The sequence below is a fragment of the Primulina eburnea genome, chromosome 13, assembly GCF_022965805.1.
Source record: "Primulina eburnea isolate SZY01 chromosome 13, ASM2296580v1, whole genome shotgun sequence".
Taxonomy (NCBI): Eukaryota; Viridiplantae; Streptophyta; class Magnoliopsida; order Lamiales; family Gesneriaceae; genus Primulina; species Primulina eburnea.
In genome coordinates this window covers 29939829-29952406 of record NC_133113.1, presented here as the reverse complement: position 1 = coordinate 29952406, position 12578 = coordinate 29939829, and the positions used below count along the sequence as shown (strand labels likewise).

At 33.3% G+C, this 12578-nt stretch overlaps 2 protein-coding genes across 2 annotated transcripts; one reads left to right on the top strand and one right to left on the bottom strand.

Annotated features, from left to right (window-relative positions):
• The first annotated feature begins 504 nt into the window (after nt 1-504).
• Nucleotides 505-3095, top strand: LOC140810069 (probable NAD(P)H dehydrogenase (quinone) FQR1-like 3). Its single transcript, XM_073167880.1, is given in 5 exon segments — nt 505-681; nt 771-864; nt 1363-1628; nt 2720-2918; nt 2920-3095. Coding segments are annotated over 5 exon segments (612 nt in total). The 5' UTR covers nt 505-655; the 3' UTR covers nt 2947-3095.
• Nucleotides 3096-5131: 2036 nt separating this feature from the next.
• Nucleotides 5132-6578, bottom strand: LOC140810068 ((S)-8-oxocitronellyl enol synthase CYC2). Its single transcript, XM_073167879.1, has one exon. The coding sequence runs from the start codon at nt 6314-6316 to the stop codon at nt 5150-5152; it is 1167 nt and encodes a 388-aa protein (XP_073023980.1). The 5' UTR covers nt 6317-6578; the 3' UTR covers nt 5132-5149.
• Nucleotides 6579-12578: the final 6000 nt, after the last annotated feature.

The following is a 12578-nucleotide window of genomic DNA, read 5'->3' as shown; positions in this document are numbered from 1 at the left end:
AAAAAATAATGTTTGAAATTAAAGATTTTCATTGTGATACACATTTAAAAAATGAATGAGAACGAAATAAATGCTAGAATAATTAACTATATAACAAATTAAAATGAATTGTTACACGACAAATTTTTTGTAATATATAATATATATATAACCCGATCGTTACAAATTATATATATAATTTGTAAATTTTATTTTATGTCGATCCAAATTTAAAATCTTGATTTAAATGATTTATCTATACTATATATGAAGGTTGGGCTTAATAGAGATAAAATGGATATCAATTTTTTTTTTTTTCATTTTGCTTTTATATCATATCAATATTATAATTTTGTTTTTTGAAATTTTTAAAAAACACTTTTATTTTTATTTTTTTAAATTCCAACAATTCAAATAGCATTTTAATCCTTCGATAATTTTTCAAATTTATTTAATCTCTCGATAATTATTAAAAAAAAAAACCATACATACACCACGTATGCAGAGTATCACGTTATTATTAATTTTGAAGTTGCGGGTTCAGAACTCTTGGACAGTCGGCACACGCACGTCATATTGGACAACTATTATATCTGAAATTTCAACTTGATAATCAGATAATTCGGTTCATCTGAGATTTTAAGCACAGAAAGTGGGAACAAGTCAAGAAACGAATATGGAAATCACGAAGGTGTACGTAGTGTAAGTGTGATCCACGACTAGTACTGATTCGATCGAACGAGTGAGTACTTGATGATTTGGGTGCTTCTCTTGTTCTTTTTTTTCTCAAGGTATTACTCATTGTATGGACATGTGGAGAGCATGGCTAGAGAGATTCAGCGAGGGGCCAATTCAGTTCCTCATGTTCAAGCCACACTTTGGCAGGTAAGATTTGCGAGAAACCTTAATCTGCTCCTCTGTGTAGGATTTTCCGCCTGTTTTGACTTCTTTGTTAGTTTTTTTTTTGGGGTTATTGCTGGTAATACTTGTGAGTCTTTAATTCGGTTTTATGATGGCATTTTAAACATTTGAGAAGGATTCTAACATCATAAACTTTGTAAATATTTCCTAAAAAATATCAAAATCAAGAGAGGAAAGTCATTAATTTGTTACAATTGTCTGTCTGTCACCCACCATTTTAGAAAACATGCGAAAATAGTGTTTTGTACTTAATGCTTAAGTTTTAGTTGAATGAATTCAGGCACAAATTGGTTGTATTATTTATTTGATCATAATTATGCCAAGTTTATCGTGTAGTCATCATATCCTACCACCTTTTGATTAGAGGGATCTTAAGTTGGAAAGGATGCTCAAATGTAACACCAACAAATTTGACAGAAACTTAAACATTACTACAAGTTGGTTGTTTTGCTCAACGTGTAGGTACCAGAGACGCTACCTGATCTGGTTTTGAAAAAGATGAAGGCTCCTCACAAAGCCGACGATGTGCCTGAGATCAGTCCAGAACAGCTTTTGGAGGCTGATGGATTTATCTTTGGATTTCCATCCCGTTTTGGGGTAATGGCAGCGCAATTCAAAGCTTTCTTTGATGCCACTGCCGACATATGGGCTGCACAAGCACTTGCTGGGAAACCTGCAGGAATTTTTTGGAGCACGGGTTTTCATGGAGGTGGTCAAGAACTAAGCGCGTAAGTTGTTTTATTCTTTTGGCTCAAGATTGCAGTTTTATTGTCTTGTTGAGATTTTTTTTGTGCAGTCGAAGTTTCTATACTGTTTGCTGCTCCAGTTTATTTATTTAATGTTGAACTAAACTCATTTGAAACTAAAAAGGGAACATAATTACCCTTTGAAGAAGTAAAAGGGCTATGGACAACCAAGAAATTTTAGTAAGTAGGCAGCATGAAATTCTGTTAGCTTTTATTTTTCGTATACGCTGGTCGGCATTTGTTTTTTCTTAAATTTTGTGTCTGTGGGTTGATTAATGATGAGTAAAATAATCGATCACTTGTATGTGCCGAGCGACTATCCATCAACTCATCATTAACAGTGGTGGTATGGAATTTTAACTGAACATCGCTAGTTCAAAGCAAGATGTTTTTCCTAATTTTATGAAATGGTGGGGGGAAGGTTCCTCAAATCAATCATTAAAACTGATTAAAGTTGCTGGCCTAAAAAACAGGATGGTCTCATTATTCTGTCCTGTTTAGCATAACTTCTTTGCCCTTTGCATTCTCTTAAAGAATATCCACAAATGACTCTTGTCATGTGCTAATTAAGGTTCTCTCACAATATATATATTAGCTTTTGTAGTTACCTGTTACCATAGTGGCACAGAGGACTAACAATAGCTTTTTGAAACGTAAGTAGATGCATATAATCTGTTGAATGAGGCTCGGACCTGAACACATAGCATCCGCTGTCAAGTGTTATCTCGCACTCTCTTAAGCCAGTACATGTTACTCAGTAATATTATGTTTCTATCTTGCTGAGGAATTACCCTGAAGAGTTACACTACAATACAGAGTTGATTAACTGAAATATTTGGAGTTCTTAACTCTTAGTATCATAAATTTAGAAGCCTTTTATATTAATTGTTGTTGCTTTCGCGATATCTTACACCAGCTCAGAAAGGAAAACAAAACCAATATACCACCATTTTTCTATTTAATACCAACAGATTGATTATATTGACTAACTGATGTCTAACTATTGCAATTTACATGATCTATTTCAATATCTTTTCTTATAGCAATTGGTTTTCGTTCGATAATATTTGCAGATTGACAGCAGTAACTCAGCTAGCACATCATGGCATGATATATGTTCCTCTTGGATATACCTTTGGCAGCGGAATGTTTGAGATGCATGAGGTAAAGGGTGGATCTTCATATGGGTCAGGAACTTATGCAGCAGATGGATCACGGCAGCCCACAGAGCTTGAACTTCAGCAAGCCTTTTATCAAGGTAAGTACATTGCCTGAAATTACAAGGAAGCTCAAGATTTAAGCCTTCTCTTGTAAGATGTGTATTCGATGTAAATTTTCCGAAGATTCAGAACGCCATATAAAATTTAATGTTTCCCCGAATCCTGAAAGTCCCATTCCACATTTGCATGCAGTTCGAATTGGACAATATAAAGAAATCCATTTTCTGGCCATTTTCTGGCATGATTTTAGGATCCATAACATCTGTAGATAACTTTTTGTTTGGATCATAATCATCATGATCTTTGATTCTTTAAGTTAGATTCTTATCAAGAACGATTATTTACGCTGCGTTAAGATGAAGTTTGAAAATTTCCAAGAATCAACATCAGGACAGAAGAATCAATTCAATAATATGATCAAGTCTCAACCAACACTATGTATTCTGCTTGCAAAAGCCATCTTGCTGCAGTCAAGTGTTTCAAGGTTCGATTCTTAAGACTTTTAAGAATTTACTAGCACAAGCAAGTACGATGCACACAAATATTAATTATATAATAAAAATTTAGAAAATTAAATTTTTAAAAAACAATTTGAATAATTTTGTTATTTAATTGAATTTAATATGTTCTCTGATGAATAAATTAATTAAGAATTATTTTCTAAAAAGACATATAGAGTAAATTAAAATGATAAAACATTTAAAGATAGTATCAGATAAATTATTTCATAAAATTAATATATGTGTTATATTTTATTCTTGAAATGATATAAAATACTACAATCGATGTATACTGTAGTGATAATTCATTGATTATTAATTATATGTTAGCTTAGGGGTGGGAGAAAATATCGAATTTTCGGTATACCGAGATTGCCGTACCGAAAAAATGCCGAATTTACCGAGTTTTCGGTATACCGAAGATTTGGGTACGGTATGGTGAGAATATCGAATTTTTCGTTACGATAATGGTATGCAATTTGAAAATTTCGGTATATATCGGAATACCGAAAAATATAATTTTTTTAAAACATATAATATTTTAAAACAACAAATTCATAAAGTTTTTAAAATGTAATGTTTTTTTGGTATAAAACAGTATATCGATACCGTACCGAAATCTCGGTATACCGTACAATTTTGATATAATCGGTATGTTAGTTATATTTACCGAAATTTTCGGTATACCAAAATTTTTAGTACGATATCAGTATGAATTTTCTTATACTGAAATTTTCGATACGGTATATAGTATATGATTTTCGGTATGATACGGTACGATATATCACACATAGATGAGTAATTAGAATTTTGCATATATATCTTTTTTGAGTTTTTGGACTTATACTGATAAGAAGATCATTTTTATCTTTTCACAATTGGAAAACAAATCTCATATCTAAACTTCTAGAGATATATAGATTGTGGGTTTAGATTTCGAAAGAGAGGTTTAAATTATATTTAGTTTCGGGAAAAAAGCTTTATTTTTAGTTGTGTAAGAAAAGTTTGTCAATATAAAATTGATGATAACGCGGTGTCTTTTTAGCTTAGGCATTAGCATTGTGTACTAGCACTACTACTATATAATTTTCAAATATTTAAAGGTAAAACTTGGATTTGCGCACCGAAGAATTTGACTGCCTAAATCGAGGAGCCAAGTAAACTAGGCCTATTAAAAGATATATAAATCTTTAATGGCGTATATGTGGTATATATTAAAATTTTATTATAAAGTTTTAAGAGGTTAAATTAAATTAATAATTATATTAAAAGATGCATGAGGAAGAAAATATACTTTAGGAGAAGAAGAGTGTAATAATATTCGGTTTTTTTTTCCTCAGAATGATAAAAGGATGTGAACTATTGATCCAAACATGGCATATGACTAATGACAAAAACTTGTGTGAGACAGTCCCACGTGTCGTATTTTGTGAGACGTATCTCTTATTTGAGTCATCAATGAAAAAGCATTACTTTTTTGCTAAAAATATTACTTTTAATTGTGAATATCGATAAGGTTGACCCGTTTCACAGATAAAGATTCGTGAGATCGTCTCACAAGAGACCTAATTTATGCTAATAATAATATGCTGAGGACTCACAGTAAATAATATAAATATATATTATAAAAAACTGTTATTATTTACTTTTCTTTTATCATAAATTAGTCACATTTATGAGAGATACTCAGTTCAATATGTATAATACACGACGGATTATATAAATCGAACATATCGAAACGTACAAGACAAATTGGAATACACGATCGAATTCTATTGAATCTTTATGGAACTAATCTGTCAGACCTCATGACATCAATCCAATACGAGATTGAATCCAAAGCTTGGTACTTTGTCTTAAATCCCAACTCATCAACCTTGTCTCTTGCAGCCAGCATTTTCACAGGACATCTGAAAAGAACATCAATGAAACCCCAGTTGGCCAATTCCTCCATTTTTGTATCCACAAGCCCTTCTTTCACTACTATTTCATTCCAAACACACCCTTTATCGGACATAGCCGAGGAAAACATGAAATCCTCGGAGAACATGTTTTCTTCCGACACTTCCACCCCGAATTTAATCGCAATATCCCTCCATATCCCCATCCACGAATAACCCTCACCGTTAATCGCGTTAAACGCTTCCCATTGATCTCGAGTACTGCTACTGATCGAGATTTCTTGATTCGTAGCAGCCCAAATGTGTTGATCCGCCACGAGACGAGCGTCAGATATGTCGATATACATTTCTTCCCAACATTTTTTCGTGCCGCCGAACACAAAAGGGAGGCTCAAGTGCTTACAGATAGCTCCATAAACACATAAACTACCGATGAAATTGTATAGAGTTCTTTGAGAAGAACCCAGTATCAATCCAGGCCTTTGAACAGACCATGGCACCTTATCTAATAGTCTTTCTTGCAACAAATCTTCTAGTCCATAATAAAAGTTACGTCCATTACCGCTTGCCACCCTCGGAGAATCCTCTCTATAGTAGCGATCTTCGTCTCTTTCAAAAGTCGGCCCCTGCAACGACACGTAATGCTTCATGCCCGTCTGGAGGGAGAAGTGTTTCAACGCCTTCGAAAGTGGAAGGATGATATTCAGAACATTAGACATCATGGCCTTGTTTTGATCGAAACATTCGTGGGTATCTAAAGGGAATTGGCTAGCCCAAGTCACCCAAAAGATGTGAGTAACATCCTCCAATACACGAGAACTGAGCTTTTCTTGTGTTTCCTTAGGGTTTAGGAGATCACAAGAGATGAAATGGTAAGCTTCACCTTCGACATTCATGATCCTGCTGCTGCAGCTGTCTCGTTTTCGGGCTATGCCGTAGACCTTCCATTTTCGTGTTGAAAGAAGCTTTCTCGCAAGCTCCTTTCCTACCAGCCCAGTTACACCAAAGATGGCTGCTACATTTCTGTATCTGGTGTCATTTACAGCCATTCTTTAATATCTTTTGGCAAAATGAACCCATTCAAATCTCATATATGCAAGGGACCGCAGTATATACAAGAGAACAAAATATTTTACAAATATATACAGAAGCTTTAAAAACAATATTTTATTTTGTATATATGTATCGCAAATATACTCTATTATAAAACCCAAAACTCTAGGGAGATAACACCCCTTATTGGTTATCCATGCTCCATCACTAGGAGCATTGTAGGGTATATATACATATATACCATTTACAATCCTTTTAATATTTTTACAATACAAAATGTTTTATTATATCAAATGAGCTATCAAGCTCCATGTTTATAGGAGAGAGTTGCACCTTTTGACTGAACACGATATATTTTTAAATAATCAAGTTGGTATTTATAAAAAGCAACTAGTTGCGGCGTCAAATTAAAGCAATGAGTAATGACTAATGAAAGGGTTCGTAGGGAGGCAGATTTGTTGTATTATTGAATTAATAATCCAACTAATTACTTCACCTTCTTAATTAATTACCTTGATTATGTCAACACATTGCTTGCATAATATTAATATATTAATTCATTATTTTGCAATATTAGACCATATTAAATTAACATGTGGTTCTTGATGAGGACATCATTACAATCATGTCAGCTCATTAAAAAAAAAGGGTTCAAGAGTTTACCCTTTGGTTGTTGGGACTTTACATGTTAAACACATTCCAAAGAAAATCTGGTGATTTATTGAGCTATCTTAATTTGCTGCTAAAATGAATAAGTGATGATTTGTTGTAGAATATAATGAATACTATATATATATATGTGTGTGTGTGTGTTAAGATTGGAACTTATACTTAACTCAACCTCAAAAGCTAGCTCAATGGAGAGGATTGTCCAAGACCATATATACAACTCCCAGGTATTTTATCCAACCGATGTGGGACAACCAACACACCCCTCTCACGCCCAGGAATGAACATCTGGAGCGTGAAGTTCGGCAGAATAGGTGACCCAACTATGTGCAATCCAACACATAACAGTGGAACTTGAGCTCTGATACCATGTTAAGATTGGATCTTGGACCTAACTCAACCCCAAAAGCTAGCTCAAGAGGGGAGTATTGTCCAAGTCCATATATACAACTTCCAGGTTATTTATCCAACAGATGTGCGACATGAGCTCTGATACCATGTTATAATTGGATCTTGGACCTAACTCAACCCCAAAAGCTAGCTCAAGAGAGGAGGATTGTCCAAGCCCATACATACAACTCTCAGGTTATTTATCCAACCGATGTGAGACAATTAACACACCTCTATCACGCCCAGGAATGACATCTGGAGCGTGGAGTTTACAAATGTCCCAATTTGACGAGTGAGTGCAGTCCACACAAAGGTGGACCGGAGTCTGAACTAGTTAAGATGGAATTGATGCTCAAGCCAAAAGACCTCAAGGGAGGAGATTGTCCAAGACCTAAGCTCCAGGTATTTATCCATCGAGTTAGATACCAACGATACATACGAGTAACAGATTTATGTGATTTCTTAAACAGTAAGAAAATAATGCTTGATATAACGAGTAACATATGATAACACTATTACAGTGTGGTGAGAGTGAGTGAGTCTAGGGTGATTTTCGGTATACCTGGCAAAATATCGATATCAAAAATAATCGTTGATTATAGAATTGATTTTCTATGGAAAAATTCACACAAACATATATACGAAAAAAATTCGATATACCAAAAATGTGGTATTACTAAAAAATGTGGTGTATGATTTTTTTCGTATTCGTATTTTTCCCCCCCAGTGAGACATGCATTGAGTGTAACACACCAAGTGTTAGCGTGTGAAGATCTCCAAGTATAGCATGCCTCACTCATGAAGAATATGTATGCAAGTTTGAGCCCTTTGCTTGACTTTATTAGGATAGTTGAGCCACTGGGCGTAGGAAGTGTGTCCCAAATGGGATACACATGGGGCAGACACACAATCATTGCCGCCCCATGATATAAGAAGGAAAAGTGTCTGGCCCAACATGTGTATGTGGTGACTTAAATTTCACGTGAATCGGAAAAAGAGGCGTGACTTGAGTTGCTGCCCGATGAGGAGTTATTGACTCTTGAATTTTGCGTTTGAAACTCATGGTGAGACATTTTCATGAGTTAGTCTACACTCAACCCCGAAGTAATTAATTTCATATCTCAATATCATTAGATTATATTCGTCTTTTCATATATTAATAGAAGTAAACACCATATGTTCCATATGATAATATATGATAGAAAAATCTCATTTCATCTACTCACGTTTTGTTTTTGTTAAGGACAATGTAAGTAATAGACTGCAGTTAATGCTCTGTTGTGGTAAAATGGAAGAATTTTAATAATGATCAGACAGTAGATATGGAGTTGATAAGATATTAGTATCTGGAATTCATGCAAGAAACACTCATTTGCATATATTATACATTTGGCTCCAAACTTGTGACATAATTCTGAATGTTATTTCTAAGTTCAAATTCAGAGATAGTTTTGAACATTAATATTACATAACATTTGATTTTTTATTCTCAAACTTATTTCTCATTCCCCAGAATAAAGTCAACTATCGTCACACATCTTTGATATATCATTTTACTGAAATTACAGTTTTTTTAAATTTAATATATATCACCTTAATCTTTATCCAGACAGATATTATTAAATATTTGTCAAACAAAATCTTCATAATCAGATATGTACTGCAAAAAAGATTTGAATCTTTGATTTATCAGCACTCATGCGCTATATATATAGTTCATGACAAAAAATTGTGTGAAACGGTCTCAGGGTCGTATTTTGTGAGACGGATTTCTTATTTAGATCATCCATAAAAAATATTATTTTTTATGCTAAAAGTATTGTTTTTTATTGTGGATATTGATAAGATTGACCCGTCAAAATTCGTGAGACCGTCTTACAAGAGACCTACTTATACTACATACAAGGTTAGATGTATAAAACTTGTCCTACTATGGTTCCGAATTTAAGACATAATTCTAGTGAGAAATGAGAAACATCTCAACCAAGATTGACTAAAATTTTGAAAAGATAAAGATGCATGTAGTACCCATATTCCTTAAATATGAATATTGGATGTATAAATATCGATCTGATCCAGGGTAGGACGAGCTTGTGTACAGCTAACGTGGAGAATTAAAATAATTGAACAAAAACAAAATCCTAAAGGACTTGATGACCACTATGAAATTAAAGAAATGTTGAAATACTATAGCTGGAAACTTGAAAGCCGCAACAAATCAGGAAATCTGACTGTAAAAGTATTCGATATATCGATTATTAATTAAGTTTTAATTATTTTCATGTTGATCGCTAGGGTTTTTCGGCCCATATTCCCATGAAAACTTCAAGTACGTATCATATAATAAAGAAAACCCGATGCTGAAGTGATGGTTTTCCTTTACTTCTTAAGTGATTGTTGTGTGTGTGGTATGTCAATTAGACATAACTTCGTATCAACTTCTGTCACAAGGGATGAGTCTAGAATCGTATCAACTTCTAGAACATAACTTGAATTATCAATTTCAGTTGAAATCGAAGCTAAAGTTAAATTTTATGTTCATAATACAAATTTGTCCCGCGGTGTTTATGCATATGACATTTCTCCAAATTGTGGTTTAGTCGAGGTGGCCTATTTTGGCCTTGATTGATCTACCATTTGAAGCGCCTAGGTTGCGCTCTCACACAAATCAAGTCATTTTAGTCTAAATCGGGCCTTGATTTGCACTCCTCGCCACATTTTTTGAAATGTCTTCAAGGGCAAAACAATGAATATAAATTGATTGGATCTTATCACAATTTCCTTTCACCTAGATAAACAAAGTTCAAATTCCAACAATATCACACATTAATACAAGTTATGCATGTATGCAATGCAAACACTTTAAAGAGTTCCTTAAAAAAAATTATTGCATCAGGAGAGATAGCTTGTGGCTTTGAAACTTTCATAATAAAATATCATAAGATTTACTAGACTGTTTAGTGAATACGATGTCTTGAACTATTTAGTTGTTTGTGTAAATCAAGACAATGACACTCACACAATAACCCTTCTCATATCCTTTTATTCGCATGGTTTGGTATGAACACCATCTTGGATTCATAAGTATTTCATTGCAGCGACCTGTCTTCACACTTATTTAAGTCACTTTCTATCAAGAGATCCTACTATACTCCACCTTTTCAAGCATATGAATCATTAAAAGTCTAAAACTTAACATCACTACATGTACGTAGTAGGTTACCACTTTTCATCCTAGAAATTAGAGTGAAAACTAGTTTCAAGTGCTCACACGAACTTTTAATTTTGTTGTCTCATTAAAAGTTTAAAACTCAACTGTGATCGTTCTTCTTTGTAGATTTTCAATCTCATTCTTCTTGATGTGCAAATTATTTTATCTATATTTCAACCTTTCGTTAGTGGATCTACTAAGTCATCTTTTGATTTGACATACAAGAAATCAACCATCTAATGATATTATGTATATACCCGTGTATATGTGAGACTTACCATTATACATATTGTTGTCGTTTTGATTGTTGATTGACTGTCACAATATATCATAACAACAGGCATGAGTTTGTTTCAACACGAGATATCTTCCAAGAAAGTTAGAAGTCATTTTGCTTATTCTCCAACTTTATCTACTATAAACTCGGATTTCATTGTTGACTGAGCTATACAAGTTCGCTTTGTGGATTTTCATGACACAACTTCACTACCAATCGTGAATACATATCCACTTCTGGAATTAGATTCTTTTGTGTCCGATAACTAATTATCATCACAAAAATCTTCAAACACAACAATATATCTCTTAGCTTATAATGAATTTCATATTCTAAGGTGTATATCTTAAATACTTAAGTACCTTTATTAATGATTATCAGTTAGATTACTTGTAAATCTGCTCAATTTGTTGACTGCACATGCAATATATATTATCAAGATAAGTGCAGTTAGTTATATACATCAAACTGCCAATTATTCTTGAATATTCCAATTGTGATACGTGTTCACCATTATTCATAGCTATATGTTTGTTATTTTCAATTGATGTTTTCATAGGGGATAGTTATACGTATTGTGTGAGGATGTCCTTCGAATGTCATAACTATCTTGATCCCCAATATTACATCCACAACATCCACGTTTTTCATGAAAATAACATTTGAAGTAACATGTAACGGGGGGTTCTCATGACTATCACTATAGAGCATTAACGGAAACTATTCTATTCCAGAAAAGAAACACAACACTACAGAAATTTCAAATTGTTGTTGCGATTCCACTTTTTCAAATCTATAAATCTTTAAATCCTTGTTTGATAAAAGAATTTTTTTTTAAAAAAAATTACTCATTTAAATTGTTTATCCAAATCCAATAAGTCAAAAAAAAAAAAACAAAATGAAACATCTAAATGGGCATCCACCAAATGCATGGAATAATTCTTCGAATTTTTTTTATAATGATAAAATTCATTATCGTTAATTTTTTATGTGTATTGAGTAAAAAATAGATATTTTCTGAGACGGTCTCACGAATCTTTATCTGTGAGACGTATCAACCTTATCGATATTCACAATAAAAAATAATATTTTTTCATGGATGACCCAAAAAAGAGATCTGTCTCACAAAATATGACTTGTGAGATCGTCTCACATGAATCGGTGCTATCAACATGAAAGCTTGGTTGCTTTATGTTCTTGAGATCAATATACGCTCCCTTGATTTTTTTTTTTTTTATTAAGAAATGTTAGTGGGAATGTTGGTTAATCTGAATTCCAAGATTGCAAATGTTCACGAATTCCTTTTGGGAGAAGCTTGATCACATAACAATTAGCACAAAATACTTCTCTTCTATATCTTCGAGATATCAAAGTCATGTAGCAATTGAATTCGATATTTATGCATATTTGAAGACCTAGTCAAGATAAGACGAGCCAAGTAGAATTTACCAAGTACCAACCTTCAATATTTATTAGACTGCTTAATACCTTTTACTTTCCACCCTTTTCAACCTATCTAAAGCCCAAACACTATAAACAACTGGAATTTCTACGGTGTTTTCCCTTGTGGTACTTAACTAGAAAACAGTATGCAGAAAAAATACAAGTCCACATGCTTGGTAGCATTCATCTCATCTGTCCTATGGTATAGAGTCGCGTCTGCGTGGCGAAGTGTAAACTAGAACTATCTCTCGCACTCATATAGACAAAG

Coding starts and splice junctions, on each gene's coding strand:
- LOC140810068 (XM_073167879.1), bottom strand. CDS start 6,316: ATGGCTGTAAATGACACCAGATACAGAAATGTAGCAGCCATCTTTGGT.